Genomic DNA, 20,476 nt, shown 5'->3' on the forward strand with positions numbered 1-20,476 from the left:
TCTTTTTGATAGGGTATAACATTTATTGAAAGGATACTCTAAGATACTAGATAAGCGATACTAATTAATCTAAGAGCCCAGTCTGAGCTGAATAAGGTGAACTTTCTTAAATCGTTTGCTCTTTCAGTTCGCGTAGGGTTAGGGTACATTTACTGTCTTAACAGACTAGAACATCCTCTCGCAATAATTAAAGACAGCATCATAGCTAATCTTCATGACAAACATAGTTAACCATGGTTTAAATGATTGCCAGGTAATATAGCTTCATTTAAGTGCTACGTCAACCATGCCATTTTCCTGCAGCATTTAATAAACAGGTTTTGGGCTTGGACATTGTGCAAAATGAGCAGCCAATATGAAACTGCTACGGTCAGTGTTATTGATGAGGAGATGCTACAGAAGGCTGTGGAAGAGCAAGGCCCTAAAGGCCAAGCCGGACGCATAGCTAAGGAGGAGGGCGTCCAGTATAACGAACTCTTACAGCTACGTCTAGACTACAGGAGTAAGTGCTTATGACCTGTAAACCATAATAAAAGATCATTTTGAAGATAGTTGTCATTAAGTTGACTAACACATATTTGGGTTGAATAATACATTCGTCTTGCCTTGTGTTAAGTGTACAGACACTTTGTGCTCTGTATGACAATTATGGATGAGCTCATGAATGCTAATGTTGAGACAACTGTTTACTCCAGCATCTATTGAATGTTCCATCTGATTCGACTACTGTTTACACCTCAAATTAGTCTTCCGTACATTGTTATAATACATGTATGAAATTCTGCAGATATCCCGAGGATTGACCATTTATGGCAATTCACTTCTCTTACTAAACTTCAGTTGGACAACAATGTAATTGAGAAAATTGAGGGATTAGAATGCCTCACAAATCTGATATGGTTGGGTGAGTAGAAGTATTTAGTTTGAGCTTGAGAAATAAAATATTGTTGACAACATTATTGTTAATGATATGTAACATTTGAATACTGTTCTCCCAATGTTCAGATCTGTCATTCAATAATATTGAGGTAATAGAAGGACTGAACAAACTTTTAAAACTCGAGGACCTGAGTTTGTCCAACAACCGCATTTCCATCATTGAGAACATGGACACCCTCCGAAATCTGCAAATTCTTTCTCTTGGAAACAACCTCATTGACAAGCTTGATAATGTAAGTACACTAATCATAGCTGAAATGTCAAATGATAAATGTTTATAGGCGGTAATTCTTCAGCTGATACATGTTCTTGTACAGCTATACAGTACTGAGACACGTAAGCAGTAGTAGTTTCTGCTGTTCAGGTCAGCAATAGATTTAGATTTATCTTTCTAAATGATCATGATTTGAGATAAATAAATAGAAACGGGCATACATGATCTTCTTGTGGGTATCGGAACTTTAAAACACCTTGAAATTGATGTGAAAAATTATTTACTGTGCTGTTCCCTTCCATTAGGTTATCTATCTGCGAAAATTTAGCAATTTGCGCACCCTTAACCTTGCTGGAAATCCAGTCTGCGACGAAGAAAACTATAAGCTTTTTGTCACTGCACATCTTCCAGACTTGGTTTACCTGGACTTCAGGCTATTGAATGAACAAACAGTGAGTGACATGGGGCTGGGGCCACAACGCTTAAAGACTTCCTTTATAGTCGTTAAGTTTTAGTCATTAAAGTCTATCATTATAACACCAGTGTGACTGACAATAGAATTTGCCCTTAGTCAGAGATGATCTAAATGATCTAATGCTTTATTATCCACCAGTGCATAATTACTTAGAGTAAAACCAAGGCTCTTAGCAACAGAACGAGTATTTACTTTGTCCTCTGGATTTTTCCATTTAAGCATCCAGTGAAGAAAGTTTGGGCAGAAGGCACAATATTTTTTGTGTTAGGCATGTGGTTTTACGCATTAAAAGATGCAGTCTCCACTTTAAGTCATTTATTACACTGTCCGTTCAATGATTTGGTATGCAGCGTGAGATGGCATATGCCAAGTACCAGTATGCAGTTGAGGAGATGCGACACAATGAGAGCCAGGAGCAGAAAGCCGTAGAAGAAGAGCAAAGAAAAGAAGCAGAGCTGCAGTTGCACAAGGTAACCTTCAGAAGAATCATTCAGTGTTTATAGCAAAATATTACCATGGCTTTAAGACCTGGGCCAAGGCCTAATTTAATGAAGTCATTTGTCTGTCCCTATTGTAGTGGTTATCTTACGATTGCTAAGGAGCAAATGTACTTCGATCGAACAAAAATTGTTATTGACTGGACAAAATAATTGTAATACACCAATCACTAGTTTTGGTTTTTGTTTGTGCAAATACCGATAAAGCCAACCAAGACACTGATTTTTAATTTGTGGGTGCACATATGACTTTGTTTATAATCTCATCATGACTCCTATCCCCATGTTTTTCTATCAGACTGTCATTCAGAATTCACTGATATATCCCTGGCAATTATGTCATTTACTGTGACCTCTTTTACAGGATGCCTTTGTGGAATTCTTGAATGGGCCACATCTGTTTGACAGCATGTTTGCAGATGATGCTGAAGCAGCCAAATTAGCTTACATTCCTGGAGTGGCTACACTGCTGGAGTAGTATCCTTACCCTATATATCAAAATCTTTCAGTGCACAGTAGATCACAACTTCATATTCCCTCTTAATGACAGTGCTCAGAACTAGGCATGACAAACAGTCAGTTTGCATGCACAACAGCAAAATAATTGGGAATTTGTCATATCACATTAAATCCTCTTTTGGGACAAATCAACCTACTTAACAAATATAACATGTAACATATGCCTGACTCTGTTAAACAGTCGTGACTACTCGTGGATTTGGTGTAGCGAATGATTCTAAAACCAGACAATCACAATAAATGGATGCATGTTTCCACTTAACATTGTGTGCAGTTACCAGAGCCAGCTGGTGGAATTGTGTATGCAAGTGTTTGAAGCTGGGTTAACCCAGCATGGACGGAGAGCAGCAGAGGTCCAGTGCTTCCAGGATTGTTCTCGTGAGGCTGTGTCTGACAACCAGCAAAGAGCAGCACAGAGAGCAGCTGAGTTTGAGAGATCCAGGAGAGAGGTGAAATTACCCTCTGTTGCTTTTAACTCTTGGACCTTGGGAATTTATACTTCATTCAGTCAGCGCACATGACATAATGCTCTTGAGTGTATCCTGTATACAGTTATGTAAAACATGCACAGGTTACTCCCAGAATTCACCACGAATGGCACACATTTCATGGAATTAACCTTTGTAATAGGCTAAACTTAAAGCATTATGTAATATCAACTTTCCAGGCCATATTACATTGTCATGTTAAAAACCTGGCATAACTCATTCAAGGTGTATGAAAATTGCCCAGTATTTCTGACCAACATTAAGTCCAGAGATTAGTAGTGAAGCTTCTGGATATAAAGCTTTGCTAACCCTTCATTTAAGTAAAGGTTTTGCCAGGTGTCATCTGTATAGAGTACCCTTACCAATCATAGAATTTCCAGATATTCAGCATTAGTCTCCTCTGTGACACTGAGCCACATGTAGTGTATGTACAGTATAGATGACTGCCTGTATGTCCTTGAGTACACAGATGATGGCAGAGATACAGCAGACTACAGATAGCAAGTTCCTGAAGTCCCAGATAAACCAGTACATGGATGAGATCAACACGCTCTATGAATCCCTCATGACCATGGAGCTACAGCTAGTGGATCAACTAGAGGTAAAAGGAGGATCAGCAAGGAAAAGGCTTTGGCAACATGATTATAAATGTCTAAATTAATTAATTTAGGCCCAATTCCAAATGCCCAATTACCAATGTGTTAGACAAATAATCACACCTAAGACAGACTGAAGCCATTGACTCAATTATAATTTTTCGTGAAGAACTTTTAAAGGATAACGGTAAATAAAAATTTTGTTAAATGTTGAATAACACCATAGAATACACACATTTTGCAGCATATGTGATGTCCCTCACTGTACTATACTTCTTTTTAAAGGAGATTATAAAAGAATTTGAAAGGAACATTTCAGACATGGTTGGAGAGTTCATCGAAGTCGTGCAAGGGATATATCCTTTCATTAGCAATCATTTGCATTAGTGGCACATACTTACTTTACATATATATAATACTGCGCATTGACTGGTGAGCCTTCCTTAGCTAAGTCTCACATTTGCCCAGTGTCGGGACCTTGAGAACCATCACCATGAGAAAATACTGGAGATCGCCGTGGCAACATTGGAGAGAGTGGCCAAGAATGAGCTGGACGATGACATGCCTGATGATGTCCGCATGGTCAGTGACATGAAATAAGCAAATGGTTAAATCACTTTTACCAACACCTTTTAAAATAAATAACTCTAATGAATCATGTTCAAATTGAAGTGCTGATTTCTATTCTTAGAGTGATTTTCCTCTAGTTTTTTGGGCCTAGTCTCACACAACTGAAAAAGTAGCACAAGACTAGTAGCTTCTGTTACAGTTTCATTAATGTTACTGGATTATATATGGATGATATGGATTATATATATGTATGTATGTATGTATATACATATGTATGTATGTATGTATTAGAGAGACTGTAGTAATTATAGCATTTTATCACATTGCTGTTATTTGTTTAAGGTGATTTATGTCCCCTGACATGTTTTTGCCACTGCTCCGTGCTCCCTGTAGCTCTTTGTAGATAAGGACACTGTGATCAATGCAGTCAGCGCTTCCCACGACACCCACCTGGGGAAGATTGACAACAGGGAAGATGAGCTGGTGACACGGATAAACAGCTGGATGAGTGCACTATTGAATTCAGTATGAAAGACCACAAAATTTCATTTTATATTTCATGTGACAAAATAATTCTGTTATGATAATTCTGATAATTACTAGTACTTATTATAAATAGTTTACTAAATAGAATAAAATATCTTTGTGAAGAGCTTTATTCAGATGAAGTAATAGTGTTTTCGTGTACATTTGGCTCAATGACTGTTCCATTGTGTCATGGAACACTAAGTGAAAATTGGTGGCATCAGTAACTTTTCTGCATTATTGATATCATATTAAGATTGTCACACTGGAATTGCTACAGTTTAAGTCCATAGTTATACGGGAGCCTTATCATAAGATAACCACTCAGATTTACTATAGCACTTGGCCTTTATGGATCATTAATTTGATTAATCATGGTTGCAGACATGCTATGTTAGGACTTTGGACTTAACTGGAAATTTGTGTGTTGTACAGGTATGGAGACTTGTTTCTGAGGTAGCTTAATTATTTATTCTACTATGTTGAGTTTCTTATATTCTGTTTTTTTCCCTTAACAGATACATGAAGAAGAGGTGAAGAGGAATCGCAAGCGCATTGCAGAGATTGATCATTACATTTCTTATGTGAAAGAGCAGCTGAATGATCTGAGCCTATAAGACACCAGTGAGAAAAAAGTGCTCAAGCTCAGGCTAGGGCCCAGAGCATCGTATTTGGAATGTGTTTAATATAAACAAGATATTTCTGATCATCTACACTGATTTTTAGTTTATGACTATATATTCCCAATGTTTTACTATTAAACTGTTTTGATATGCTTTAGCACTCATCTTTTAAGTCATTCGTCAGCCCTGGGAGGTGTTCGGATCCAATGCCACAATTCTGCCATCTACAGACAAGGAACAGTTGTTGCACAATATGTAAATAAGAGAGAGAGATAGAGAGAGGTGCTTATTTTAAGCTTACACTGCTTATTTTTAGGGTTGTGGTGAGTGGGACAAAGTGCAGTTTAACAGATTTTGGCTCATTGCTTCTTTGAATTCTTCACCAAGAAATATTGGGATTTTGTATTGAAGGATGAAGACTTATTCAGGTTAAGCTGTATTTTGATTCAGAACACAGTTTATGACTAGCTTGGTCCTTGTCAGAGAATCTGCTATATCTTTGATAGTGAGTATGGCTGTGAGCCGAATGAACACTCAAGAAGTTTCAGGAAGATTTCATGCCCATTATATGCTCTTAGCAGGTGTGATAATAAACATACCAAGGGTACCAGTACATATATTACGCTGCATTAGTCAAAACAGCACAAGGGCCAATCTGCAAACCTACAAGGTACAACAAGTCCCGTCAGGCATTTTGAAAAATAAACCAATAAACATTCTGTTTTACAGAGGTGTGACTCTCTCCACCCAATCAGAGGAGATGTTGCTGACTTTCGTGACGCAGTATCGAGGTCCCTAGCTTAGATGCAGAGGGACCTAACGCGCGTCCTGAGGGAGCGAGGGGAGGACTTGCAAACTGACAAACTATACCGTCAGTGCTCCCCTTTCTCTTCTCCCGTAATAATTTGTGAGTGACGTGTTGCCATTTGCGGTGAGGGTACAAACCTGCAGGAGCATTCAACATGCCGGTCCGTACCGAGTCCTGTCCCAGCTCTTCAGCGGCCTACATATCCTCGGCCTCTCTTATCCCCCCTCCGCCCATAAACACGCAACAACCCGGCGTCGTCACATCGCTCCTTTACAGTGGCTCACAGTTTCGGGGACACCAGAAGAGTAAAGGGAATTCATATGATGTGGAAGTAGTTTTGCAGGTGCGTAGCACTGGCTGATGTTTACTTCTCTGTGTTATGGTGCTAGCTGCTGCTCTTATTCTGCACAACTGTGACACGCAACCAGTTAAGCTAGCTAGCTCATTTAGCTGGCTAACAAGCTAACGTTTGCTAAATTGACAACTTAGGTAACATAATAAGTGTATACTGTATTGTCATTTTGTTTGCTGAGATTTGTTGATTGGTTTGATATCTCTTACGCGCGAATTAGCTAGCTAAATATTTAAAATTAAGTTGCGTTTGCCGAAAAGCTCAGGTAGTGTGATTTACTTTAAGCTGGCCCGTCTCGGACGCTCGTTTTGGAGACCAGCTGTGTTCTCTAGATGGATATGTTTGTCATTCAAATCAGGTCAGATCAGGGTATAGAGTGTTTTGAGGTGTATCCCGTTAGTTCTGCTAAATATGGACATTGGCACGGATGACAACTGTGCCACTGACATCACCGTGGCCCACCCATATTTTTATGATGTTTATTTATTATGTAAATGTAAGGTAATAACTTGCTTTAAATAAGACATTCTGCGTTAGATTGCGCAGTTATAGGGGAAATGACCTCATTGTTTGCTTTCGTCTTGCAGCATGTAACCATGGAGGACTCCTATTTATGTGGATACCTAAAGATCAAAGGTCTAACCGAGGTAAGACATCAAACATTATGTTAGGAGATTCACTGAAAACGTTCTTATTACTGATTAAATGAAGTTTATCACTTCTGACATTCGGTTTGGTCCACAGTCAGTGTAGGTGGGATTATAGACATATATATTCTTCTCTTATCAGAATAATATATTAATGTTCCTAACTTTTTTCATGAATATTACAAAAATCTACTGGACTACATTCAGTTACATTTTCAGTGTAGCTATGTGAGACAAGTATCAAATTACATTCTCTTGCTCAGATAGTAAGAGAAGTGCTTATGCATACATGCCCCATATACATGTTCAATGTGCCACAACTGTAACACATGGAAAGTAATGGTGGTATAGTGACATAATACTGTTGTGTCTGTTGATGTAGCACCACAGTGACATGGTGGTGTTGTGTAGCCACCCTGTTATAGGCCTGCATTGTCTGTTTACAAATGCAGAACCACAATGTGGAGGCTGACCAGAATGTGATTTGGTGTGCAGTTTCTTTCACAGCCGTGGATCATTTCAGAGTTCCTCCCCTCTTGCTTCCCCTTTAAAATGCTTGTGTTTTGCTTGTAGGTTTTATTTAACATCTAGCAGCAAGAAGGCTACTTTCACTTCCAAGAGTGAAATAGATACATACTCATCAAAAGTTTAAAAACAAAATTTACCTGCTCAGCAGTTTGTCTCAGATATAATTCATCTGACTGCAGTTCTACATATGTGAAGTCTTTACAGTTATTCTTTTGTAATGTTAAAAATGATTTACGTGCCAAAATAAAATCAGAGGGCGGTTTCGGAGCACTTGTACTCATGGTTTGTCACTCCATGCCTGCAAAAGTAGTTAAACCTGTTACCTTGAACTACTTTCACACACTGTTGGTTTATTTGGCAGACCTTTGAGTTTCACAACATATTACAGTATTCAGAAATTGCCTTTCAAGTGAAAGGCTGTTAGAGCAGGCCCAGAAACAGGTCAACTGCATTAACAGACTGGAGAGCTGCAAAGTAATGCTATTATTTATGTTCTCCCTTGATCCTTGTGTCATGGATCTGCTCAGGAGTACCCAACTCTCACCACGTTCTTCGCTGGGGAGATCATCAGCCAAAAACGCCCATTTTTAACACGCAAATGGGATGCTGATGAAGACGTGGACCGTAAACACTGGGTAATGACTGTGTGATTTTTAAAGCTTGTTGGTGGGAATGTGTGTTTTCCTAATGTTTTTTTTTTTGTTTGTTTGTTTTTTTGTACTTTTTTTATTACAGAGCTTCCTTACAGTGCTTTTGATGTTATGCCTTTGTTTGTTTATTTGATCCGCAGGGGAAATTCCAGGCGTTTTATCAGTACGCAAAAAGCTTCAACTCGGATGACTTTGATTATGAAGAACTAAAGAACAGCGACTTTGTTTTCATGCGATGGAAGGTAAGTTTAAAACCTGTTTTCGCTGTTTTCATCAATTGAGTTTCAACTGGTGTCGACTGAGCAATGTGACTTTCTAAAGATTTTATGACATTACATTTGTTTTGAGTTTTGTTTTTAGATTTTTATTTTGTATATGGTTTCATTTACTTATTTTTTAAAGTATTTTCCAAATCTCTCTCTCTCTCTCTCTCTCTCGTATTCAGGAGCAGTTCTTAGTGCCAGATCACACAATCAAAGATATCAGTGGAGCTTCCTTTGCAGGATTTTATTACATTTGCTTCCAGAAATCCACAGCCACCATTGAGGGCTACTACTACCACAGAAGCTCTGAATGGTATATGTCAACCAGTCTGTCTCTGCTCACAAAAGTGTTTTTATATGAAGTTTTAGATTGAATTAGACTGACAAATGAATTTGTCATGATAGGTCAAATACTGTCAAAATGGGTTGACACAATGTATATTAAGTATAATTTTATACAAACACCGGTTGTTGTTAAGCACTATTTCAGAATATAAAGTCTGTTAGATTCTAGAATATTTGTCTAGCATGTACAAAAAGTTTGAAACATAACACACCAGCAAGTTTCTGCTTAGTTGTGTTTGTCAGCGTTGTGTGTGTTTTGACTTGCCTTGTACGTAACCCCATTTCTTCGTGCCGTGGTTGTCTCTTCCAGGTATCAGTCTCTCAACCTGACCCATGTCCCTGAACACAGCGCACCCATCTATGAGTTTCGGTGACATTTCAGCCCTTCTAGGGCTGGTAGAGGGGGACTTTTTGATGGACAGAGGAACGAAAGAGAGGGAAAGATGAATGGCCTAATCATGCCAAGGCACACCGCTCTCTCTTCAGTGAGAGAATGACAAAGATGGACACATGCATGGAGAGAGGGAATGATGAAAGGATGGATGGATGGAGAACTCTTTCACTGACCTAGGCAAATCTTTACAGGCCACAGATGGAGAGAACATGAGCTGGGGTTTGCAACAGTGTTATTGGTTGTTTTTTTTTTCCCCCCCGTCATTCTTTCTATTTAATTTCCGGGTTTGAAAGCTTCTGTCCTTACACCTTTTTGAAAACTTTTTATGTTTTTGGATGAAAGTCTCACTTTCTTTTTCTGTTTTACGAAGAAGCCAATTGCTGAAGTGATTTTTGCCTTGTCTTTTTTTTTAAGAAAAGAAAAAAAAAGGTTAAGCATGGTGAAATGAGATTTCAGTACATGGGGAACTGGAAAAAAAAGATTTTTAATTTATTTTTAATTTGTCTGTATGAAAGGAATGAGGCCTATGGGACTGGTAGAGCTGAAGATAGAATAGATCAAGTCTGAGCAGAGCAAGGAGAGACAGTCATCCAGATTTTGCAGTAGATTGATGATTCCCTGTCTGGAGTTTGAAGTCTGGAAAAAAGACTGACTTGTGTAAGGTCGGTGTCAGTGATTCGTGTAACTGAAGGCCATTGCTGTGGCTGGCTGCTTGCAGGGGTTTTGTTAAGAAAGCCACAAAAGCACTTACTCTTGCTCAGTCCACTTTTTCTGAGGCATGGTGTGATTTTAATTCTGAAAACGAAAGAGAGAGTGAAAGAAGATATAATCCTGTATCCTATTGCGGTAATCATCGTGTGGCCGCTTCAGAGTTGAACGTGCCTGCCCTCTCGTTCTCGGAAAAAAAAAAAAAAAAAAAAGGAAAAACTGCTCTTTTCATTTTGCTATGCAACGTTTTTAAAAAAAAGAAAAATCACAGCTTCTCAACATTCAGCATTGCTAAAAGTTCATACAGTTTATTTTAAAACAAAAAATCTCTTTAAAAGTATTTTTCACTAAACTAATGACAGCCATAAGAGTATTTATTAATATGCACACAGATGTTAATTTGCATACCTGAGTAGATGTAGATTATATCAAGTGATACATGTGGGAATGTTGTTTGTTTTACCTTTGAAAGTGACAGAATTGAATCTGGAATGCAGGGAGATTAGTCCAGCAGGCAGGCAAGTTTTCTGTGGAGAATTTTGATAGTGGCTAAGAAAGAACAAGTTGAGATAGCGAACAAAGCCGGTTGTCCTCCAGGTAAACGACCAGATTCAACCATTCAACTTTGGCAAGTCCAGTTTCCTGTTCCTGTCGGATGGCCCTTTTGAGATGGTCGGTTTGGATGTGAGCTGTTAACCTGTAATGAGTGACACAGGCATAAAAACAAGTCCCTTCTCTATTGACTGTGAGAGAGAGGCACAGAAAAATGCATGTAACACTGTTTGTGTAAAGGGTCTTTCAAGTTCAACTCTTAATTCTAGTCATGCACAACTGGTGTGATCCATGTTTAATTGACATAAAGGAGCGTTTCGGCGTTATTATTTCTTTCGAAGGAAAATCTTTTGAGACAAACGTTTGTAGATTGAATAAAAACATTTGCGGAAAAAAAAATTAAATGAATCCTTCTGAGCTTTAGTAAAAACCCCTTTGCCTTAAAAGTTCAGCGTTTGTACATAGTACCATTTTTGTAAGCATTCATGTTGACCATGTGGTGGTTTCCTTATTGATGGAAAGGCGTCGTTTGAATGAGACATGTATGTAAGTTTGAAAGTGTTTAAGCATCTGTTACAAGGAATGATAAGAATAAAGAAGTTGTACGTCCCCAGCCAAAAGTCCCTCTGAACCTTGAAAAGTTCCTGGGTAAACAAGCCCCCAATTTATATCGTACTATGGTTCAAGCTCCTTGGCTTGATGGCTGATATAAAGTGAGTGTTCACCTAAACTGAGGTGAAAAGTGTCAAGAATACATACCTCAGGTGCATATTTAGTTCTTATATTTTGTCATACGTCACCTTTAATCAGCCTCCAACAGTGAACTACTGCAACCTAGCCTATGCGTATGGAGGGTGGGGGATGGCTAGGGACAGGAGGAGTGGGGAATGGGTCGAGTTCACAAGAGGGCATTTAGGTGGTGACCGAAAGTAAACCTGTGTTCAGCATCACAATGGGTCTTGCAAGTGTTTTTCTTCTGTTGTGTTTAAGGGAGTTGTGAATTTTTTTTTTTTTTTTTTTTGGGAAGGGGGGGGGGGGGGGGGGGGGGGCTTGCGCGTAGCCTACTGAATATACTGTTTAGCTTCCAGCAGGACATGGCTAAGAGTAATTCAACAAAAGGCACAGGAACAAAATAAGTGCTTTCAGTGCAAAAACCCTGTTATATGAGACAGAAACACAAAATGTACATAATGGAGTTGTGTTTGTGATGTACATGATTGACTTAATTCTCCAAAATATAATTTATCTTTTTATTCACTCAAGAATATAAATGTCAAATCAAAGATGCTCGGATCAAGAGGTTTATGAAATATGAAATATAAGAAATGCCACAGTGTTCAAGACCCATGATACTGATATCTGGTCTTTAACCATCACTGAGGAGGTGTGCATGGACAGAAATGTCAAGGATTTTTGTTATGAGTAAAGAGTCTATTGAAAAAAATAGTTTCATTTGCATCACAATAAAAATATAAATCAAAGGCGATTTCTGTTCTGTATGTTTAGTGTATATACACACACATACACAAATAATTCATAAATACACATTCATAAATACTTCGACTATACTATGTGTAAAAACAATGACTGCCTACCAGCTATCCATATGTAATAAATAGTAAGGTAGTTCTTTGCATTGTAGGTATTCGGGGCACGGTCTAATCTAATGCAATGCTAAATTTGATTTTTAATGGACAATAGCCATTAACAATAAAACAGAATTTATTTGTACCTGATTGTTTAATGCACTATTGCTTTACATAGCCTACGTAAGTGATTACGCAACTACATCGTATATCCGCTAGATGGCAGAACTGCATTACCTAATTAATTCTTCTGCATCCAGAAGACTAACATATTACCGAGACCTTACAGAGAAGGTCTCGGTAATTAATTCATTAAAAACTAATTTAAAAAAATAAAAGTTGCCCGAAAGTTGATATCATTTTTTTCAATTAAAAAAAATTTCATAAATCATAAATAGGGTATGAAGCGTTAAAATAGCGCACGGTTTTGTTTGTTTTGTTTGATTTTTTTGAGTGAAAATCGGAATTAAAGTCGTTGAATACAATTAAATACAATACAATAGCGTACAAAATTAAAATATGTCGATATTATATAGGCCTATGTAAGGGATATTGTACAGCGAGCCAGTCATTACAGCGAAATAGACCCCGACAGGTGATGCAGGACCCCGGCGGGAAGCGGCTACTTATTAAAGAAATCAATCATTTGACACAGTTTATTGATAAAAAATGATTTGAATGATTTAAAATTTATTTTATTGATTCCGCTAAAAAAAGTTCCATTGCAACGGTTTGTCATTCATAGAATCGAGTATTCAACAAAGCCGTGTAATAAAATGTAGGTAGGCTATTACATGGAAGCGTATTAAAGGCAGGTGCTACAGGAAGAGAGCAAATAAAATTTGTTGTCAACATACATAAATACTTAAGTTAGACCAAAGAGCCATTACTATGTACATTGTTTTTGCGCCTGTCTGCTCATAATTTAAAAGATCCCTCTGACTTTAGTCAAGGTAGCATTTCAGACACATAAAAAGTGGACGTTTCAGTAGGCCTAACACTAATAAGAGACGAACGTGAGAAAATGTGTTACTTGAGCTACTGTTGTTTTCACCAGATTTCCTCATAGATTTTTCGAGTTCAAGCAGTAGGCCCACATCTCTTCTAGAAGGGAAAGGCGATGTTGCAAACGAATTTGTTAGGCTACGTCCCTTTGTTTGCCTTGAAACTAACAGTTCAAACACAGTGGGAAGAATGTGGCTTTGTCTGTGGATGTTTTTGCACACGTAAGTCCTGTTTGAGGTCACAGGACCTTGGAAAGGCCAAAATGTACACATTATTGTTTGTTCAAGGCTTTGGGGTCTAACCGATAAGTATTTGCCCGCATCACTAACATCAGCATTGTGTGTTTCCATAGAAACAGGCCTCGTCTTCACATTCTTCGGGTATTTGGGAGCAAGTACTTGTATCCTGTCCAGAAACAATACAGAAAAAATCTGGTTCTAATGCATCCTAATAGACAAACGTGAGAAATGCCATAGAGCAAAACCAGGATAATCTGCCAGCTGTCATCTTGTATATAACTGAGTGCTGGGAGCAGAATTTAAATCTGTAACGGGAGCTGGCCTAAAAAACAAAAATCCAAATCGTGGTTGTCCCGTGCCCAAATTGTTAGGCCTATTTTGTCATGTGATTTTCAATGTAATCTTTTTGAAACGGATACTTAATTAAAGGAAAAATAAAACAATAGTTTTGATGATAAATAAGCGTGAGTAAAACAATGTATTGATGCATAAACGAGAACTGGTAGGCTACTCCATGGGCGCAGTAACCATGCCCTGTATCTGCTCAGTTGTATAGTCTACACACATTCATATCTTGGTAACGGCGATGTTTCGTAGTGGTTTCCAGGAAAAAAGCTTCCAGTAAAAGGAATGTAAAAAGACAGGCTATTTCCTCAACTTTAAGGCTTCACAGTAAAGACAACTTTTAGACAAAAACTTCCTTAAATGCTTGCCAGGGGCGACGTGCAATTTTGCACCGAAGCAGCTCAGTTTCACCTCTTCTTTTCCCTTCAATTACATATGTGTTTATGTAGGATCTATTTATTAATTATCACTTCAGTTTTGTTCATTTTATTTACTTATTATCTCACCATTTCCTATTTTTTCCTGTCTATAATGTAATTACCATGGGAATGTTGAGGCGTTATTCTTTCTTTGTTTTCTAAATAGTTATTGACGGTTCATTTTGATATTAACGAAAAGAAAAAAATCACCGCCCATTTGGGAAAGGGGCCCATCAGCCAGTGTGAATGTTTATGTGTGTTGTTTCCAACACGAATATCAGTGAAGAGGTGAAGCCTTAGTAGCCTATAAGAAACTGAAGTACAGCGACAATGTTACTACACTAAATTAATAAGTCAATTAAATGATGATTACAGAATAGTATAACCCAGCCCTCAGCGGACATGAACGCGTTATATTATGGAGGCTTGCATTAGACAGATTTAATATTGCTTTATGCCAGTAAATAACAGAGAAAACTGCTAGTTTGTAGATAGCCGACATAAGGAAATGGCTGTACTTCTCTATCTGATAAACCAAAACGAGGGATTTTTACGAGGAATAAATTACGTCAAATTTCGTAGCAATAATCGTTTAACAAATAGGATTCGAGATTCCCCAGGTACTGCTTAATAGCATGTCCGTCTGAGAATACGGTGTATTTTCACTCAGCAGACTAAAAGCTGACAGGTGGCAGAAGAACTGTGTCATCACAGCTGTACTCCGAAACTTTAACTCCGAGCAAAATTATTAGGAATAATTGTAAAGTTTATTATCGCAAACTAAATTGGGCTACTGTGTCAGGTTGGCTAACTGTCTAAATAAAAATCATGAGAAATGCTAAGATTGTTTTGCGCTGAAAAAGAAAACCTGATAGAAAAAAACGTTTTTTTAAAGAAACTGCAAACTGCATCAATCTCCGACCTCTGTGAAATGTGTTCCATATGTTTCGGCGGAACGTGATGCAAGAATGGCCTTTCCACCGCGCCCAGTAAACGGAAAACGAATTGGTAGATCCTGGGCATGTCTGGCCACTCCTGCATACATAGTCGACTATAAGAGAGGCAGGCGCATCATTTGTCTGTAGCATTATCAGCACAGTGCTCATCGCTTGCTTCAAACAATTTCAAACCCTCGTCCCAGATTCGGAGTGCACGTCATGGAGGACCAACGATTTCCCCTGAATGTTAGACTTCTTGGAGTGATGCATAAGGAGACCAACAAGGTAGAGAGTGAATCTGATGGACTCTTTTGTACATGTATAACAGCTAAAATCATTTAAATCCTCACGAATCGTCCGTGTATCTCTGTTTTAAAAAGAAATTTAGAATTTTCATGCTATTAATCTACCAAATAGGCTACATTCGGATAAACGAAACATCTTCAATATTTTTATTTTTATTTTTATTTTATAGTTGTACATGACTTCAGTGCTTTGGTCGGATCAAAATGAGATCGTTGTCTACAGATCTTTCGAAGAGTTCGAAGATATGCATGTAAGTTATTAATGTGCTTTATCATATTGCTGCTAAGAAGAAAGTCAAGTTTCTGTGTGTCCTTATTTATGTTATTATTTTCCTTTAACGAACCCCAGAGACAACTGAAGAAGAAATTCCAGGCTTCCGGCACACTTAGAAAATCAGATAGAGTTATTCCAAAGTTCAAAAGTAAGTACCAAATCAAACGCGGTTCTCCACCAATTGTTTACCAAAAACGTTCAACGTTTATAATGTTTATAATCATAATGGTTATTAATTCCCATTTATTCACAGTCGCAAAGGGCAAGTCCAATGCTCAGAAAAAAACTCCCAGCAAATCTGTGCTCAGGCTCAAGACTTTGGAACAGTACTGCAACGAATTGCTGTCCTGTGATCCCCGCGTTCCTCAAAACTCAGACCTGATCCAGTTTTTCCTTCCAAAAGATCAGGACCTTAAGCCTGAATTTGCAAGGAACAGGTGGGCCTATATCTATCGCAGTGCCTACACAACACAATACCTAACTTACTTCCACAACACCTAATAGTCCCAAGTTTCTAATAATCATGTTTTAAAACGTGCATGTAATTTTTAAAAGATTTTCATTTCAAGGCGTCTTTGTGCAAGAATGTAATATTTTCTTTGTGTATTGAAGGGTCTGTTCGTGTAAAACTTGTGCCTTTTTCATTTCCAGCATTGTTATCATGCCATCTGAAGATACTGTGGAAAGCACAGTTGGGGGAGGCTCGGATGGGGGCGTTACACAGCCATTTGTGACAGAGACATACCGCTGCATCGCCCCCTATGAGACCAAAGACACCAAGAACAGACCATTCAAAGTTGACGTTGATGAGACTGTGGATGTGCTCATTAAAGACAAAGGAGGTAAACTGACACTCTTCAGAGAATTTTAGTTATTCTTGTTTGTTGGAATCCTTCCATGTAGGATTCCAAAGAGGAAAATGCATACTAAACAGCACACCAGCTTCCTAGTCATGAGCTGTCTGTAATCCAAATATTACAAACATTTGTGCCAGTTCACAACAATTATCTGGAAAAAGCTGTGATTATGTTTGATGACCTGCTAATTCCAGCTCTCTCTTCGTGTCTCTGCAGGGTGGTGGTTGGTGGAAAATGAAGCTAAATGTCTTGCATGGTTTCCTGCACCTTATCTTGAGAAGCCTGAAGAAGATAGTCTTGACTCTGATCCAGAAACCAACTATGATGAAAGTAAGTTGGATCTGAAATAACTTGCAAACGTCCATGTATTGCCACACACAAAATACATCACTGAACTAAAAAAAAACACATTTTTTTGTTGTCGTTGCTATTTTTTAATTCACATTAAAGCTTCATTCGTTGGAAAATACCAGTTATGCACCAGGAAAATCCCATGCCATTATTCATAATAATTTCTTTGAATTTATATCATGCTCTGTTTACTGCAGGTACATTGTATGTGGCTTCAAGATCCTATAAAGCTACAAGCAGAGATGAGCTGTCTGTGGAGATTGGCTCTGTGGTTGAGGTGCTTCAAAAATCTGAAAATGGCTGGTGGTTAATTAGGTATGTTGTTATTTGCAAAACAACCCAAAAATGAACATCAGTAAGGTGAACAATGTCAGAGGGCACAGACATGCTGAGTGGTCGTATGTGAAGAAGCAGAGAATATCAGTTTGTCACGTAGCCAGAAAAAAAAGGGAAAGATTTTGTATGCTTTTATATTTTGTCAGTGTGTTTCCTATCTCCAGTTCTGGAGACCTGCTGAACTACACATTCCCTTTGTGAACACATTTGAGGAAACTTCACAATGAAATGTCTAATCTTTAATAGGAATCCCACTTGGGGGCTAGATTTGCCATCCGCTAACCTTAGTTTATAAACACAGATTTAGATTAATCTGTGATCTATTTGGTTAACATATTTATTAAATTAGTTTATTTTCTCTGAACGTAATCAGTCAAGTTACAATAGATGAAATCTAACAGTAAAACACATCCCTAATAAACTGATTTACTGCCTTTTTTTGGTCCTTCAGATACAATGTCAAGACAGGGTATGTGCCTGCCATGTACCTTCAGCCATACAGCCACCCTCGTGTCCGCATGGCACCAAAGCAAAATAACAGGCAGAGCCCTAACCTCAGCCTGGCCCAGCTACAAGTTCCAGCCAGAGGTTCTTCACAGCTCCCCAGCAACACGCTGAGCCGTTCCCAAGGCAATCTCCTACAGCTCCCAGGACTGAACCCTGCTGACAAGCTCAGGTCTCGATCTACGGATGTTCTTAGTGATGTCCAGCCTTCTTCTTCCATATACCAGGTGCCCGTCACCATCTCCGTGGAGACGGACGTTGACGGCCGGGAGCGGAGCATGAGCAACGGCAGCTATGGTAGCGAATTCAGTGACTTCAGCGACGAGAGCACCTCATCAGGCGGTGACTCATTAAACCTGAGCCATTCTTACAAGGAGGAACAGCTCCGTAGGAGCCGTACGCCACCTCCGATGGTAACCGGTCGTCTGCACCCTGAGAGTGCTGCCGCGGGAAAGCTGACACCTAGCAGCTCTGACCCCAACCTCTTTAAGATCCCAACAACCCCCAAAGTGCCTCCACGCCCCAGAGCCCAAGAGATTCTCCAGCGCTGCACAACCATCACCCGCAAGAATGCCCTGAACACCAAAAACCAGCTGGTCCCTCAACTAGAGACTATTACAAGTCATTGAAGTGAATGATGGAACACAAACTGAAGTCAGGGTAGCTCAAGTGAATAAGTTATGCTGAATTTTCTCAGCAGATTCTGAAGTGTGCACTGGTCTCTGTACTTGTTTTCAAACTTCAGGAGATGAAGCAAAACAATGTTACAAGGACATCAGCAACTTTGTGTCTTTATTAGATATAGATTGCTTTGTGGAACTATACAGTATAGACTGTTATGTAATGTCATTTACGGTGTCTTTTTTCCATGTTTATAGATTTAATTTACCTATTAATATTTTGATTGTGAATACTACCATATAAGCCTTGTTATGCTGTGCATATTTCCATGTATGACTTTTTTTTAAGTATAATATATGTTTTTGAAGGACACTGGTGATTTATGTTTAACTGAAGGAAAATACTGAAAGCTAGTTTGTTTTACAAATGTTATGTTATACTAGTTATACTAAAAAAAGAAAACAACTGGTCTACCTATGGTGAAGGGAAAAGTCTGTTGAGTTTTCTCAATGTAAGGAATCTTTAACTGCAAATGAATTGTGTGTCTTCTTTTTACTGTTACATGTCTTGTTCATCTTTACCCTTTTGGATCAAATGTCATTTTATCAATCAAATGTAATTTTTCCATACTGGAAAAAAAAAAACATATGTTGTGCCTCATATGCATCGTTTAACTTAACTGATTTTGTTTTCTGGCTCCCTAAAACTGAATAAAAATAACAAATCAAACCCATATCATCATGTCATCTGAAAATACATCACATCTATCACATTACACAAGGACAAACACTTAGGAGACCGTTTGCATTATTTAGAAGCATAGTTCTGCATACTGTAAAGTCTGTCATGCCAGCTGAGTGTGGAAGCTTGGCTTCATCTGCAGTGACAGGAATGGATGAGGATGTCTCAGCACAGCTACATTAGAAACTATGAGAGACAGGAATGCAGGTCATAGTTGTATTCAAGTGGCTTGTAAAAAGGGAGTTTACTCTTCTGCTATTTTCTCTATTGTTTTCATGCATATATACTTCCTGCTGCAGTTCTCATGCAAGGATTACTTAACTTTGCAAGTAACTCTAGGCTTCATTAAGCTGTTGCCATACATGTTGTAACCTGTCAAAAATGCAAAAACAAAGACCATATTTCTTGCCATTTTTATAAAGCAACTAACACATGCACACTAAACACACCACACACAGAAGACAAGCACATCACACAAACAATACACACAGCAAAGGCTATAACTACTGCTACTACTACTACAAATCACGCACACACACACACACACACACACACACACACACACAAAAGTACTGTAGCTATCAGACTTTGCTTCTTCAAGTTTAATAAAAGTTTGTTCCCACTTTTTTTTTTTTTTAAATGGCTGTGATTAGTACTTATCTGTTTTGGAAAGAGCAGCACACATTTATCTTGTCTTCTTACTACATGCCAACAGACAAATATTTGGTTTTTTTTGACAGAGGGTTACTGATCACTGTGCGATAACAGATTGCAGGTTTCACTGTTGCACTGCGTTATAGAAACTGGTTTTGCACAATTGGCTGCAGTTTCGTGTGGGTACTATTCTTCTCTTTGTTTGGACTTTTGCCTCAGGAGCATTCAGATACAGCCTCAATGAGTAATATCTTACATTAAAACAAGGGGATACCCACTTCTTCCTGATCCCAGTGCTCAAATCATAAACAAAACCAGGCTGTGAAAATAACCCCAAACTATGAAAAACATACTAAAAAGGGGTTTAGAAAAAACACATGGCTGCACTCCTCTTATACATTCTAGTAGTGCAGAAATAGAGATGTGAGTTAACGTAAACAGGTTCATCCTCTCCCACATGGTACCATACCTCACGGCTACATTCCTCTTCTGCTTCCTCCTAACACAAGGTCTTTCTCACCAACCGCATGTGTGTATTAATAATAAGATTGTGTCTCTGCAAAACCTTCACATGCATGGAGCAGGCTAAACAGAGCGCATCACATTTT

General features: G+C 38.5%; 3 protein-coding genes across 3 annotated transcripts; all 3 read left to right on the forward strand.

The window, feature by feature from the left end:
- Positions 1-342: 342 nt before the first annotated feature.
- drc3 (dynein regulatory complex subunit 3) lies at positions 343-5,440 on the forward strand. Its single transcript, XM_030790842.1, has 12 exons — positions 343-502; positions 788-904; positions 1,006-1,172; positions 1,459-1,605; positions 1,979-2,098; positions 2,490-2,602; positions 2,919-3,093; positions 3,602-3,733; positions 4,014-4,084; positions 4,187-4,310; positions 4,692-4,823; positions 5,342-5,440. Exons 1-12 carry the CDS (start codon positions 343-345, stop codon positions 5,438-5,440), a joined length of 1,557 nt encoding a protein of 518 aa, XP_030646702.1.
- Positions 5,441-6,251: 811 nt separating this feature from the next.
- On the forward strand, positions 6,252-11,694 carry gid4 (GID complex subunit 4 homolog). The gene is made up of 6 exons (XM_030790856.1): positions 6,252-6,597; positions 7,194-7,253; positions 8,309-8,416; positions 8,572-8,673; positions 8,877-9,007; positions 9,350-11,694. Exons 1-6 carry the CDS (start codon positions 6,409-6,411, stop codon positions 9,411-9,413), a joined length of 654 nt encoding a protein of 217 aa, XP_030646716.1. The 5' UTR covers positions 6,252-6,408; the 3' UTR covers positions 9,414-11,694.
- A 3,703-nt stretch (positions 11,695-15,397) lies between these two features.
- Positions 15,398-19,168, forward strand: noxo1a (NADPH oxidase organizer 1a). The gene is made up of 8 exons (XM_030790838.1): positions 15,398-15,510; positions 15,701-15,781; positions 15,880-15,952; positions 16,058-16,241; positions 16,456-16,646; positions 16,878-16,991; positions 17,210-17,327; positions 17,800-19,168. The coding sequence occupies exons 1-8, from the start codon at positions 15,445-15,447 to the stop codon at positions 18,479-18,481; spliced, it is 1,509 nt and encodes a 502-aa protein (XP_030646698.1). The 5' UTR covers positions 15,398-15,444; the 3' UTR covers positions 18,482-19,168.
- Positions 19,169-20,476: the final 1,308 nt, after the last annotated feature.

This window comes from Chanos chanos, chromosome 13 (assembly GCF_902362185.1).
Source record: "Chanos chanos chromosome 13, fChaCha1.1, whole genome shotgun sequence".
In the NCBI taxonomy this organism is placed as follows: domain Eukaryota; kingdom Metazoa; phylum Chordata; class Actinopteri; order Gonorynchiformes; family Chanidae; genus Chanos; species Chanos chanos.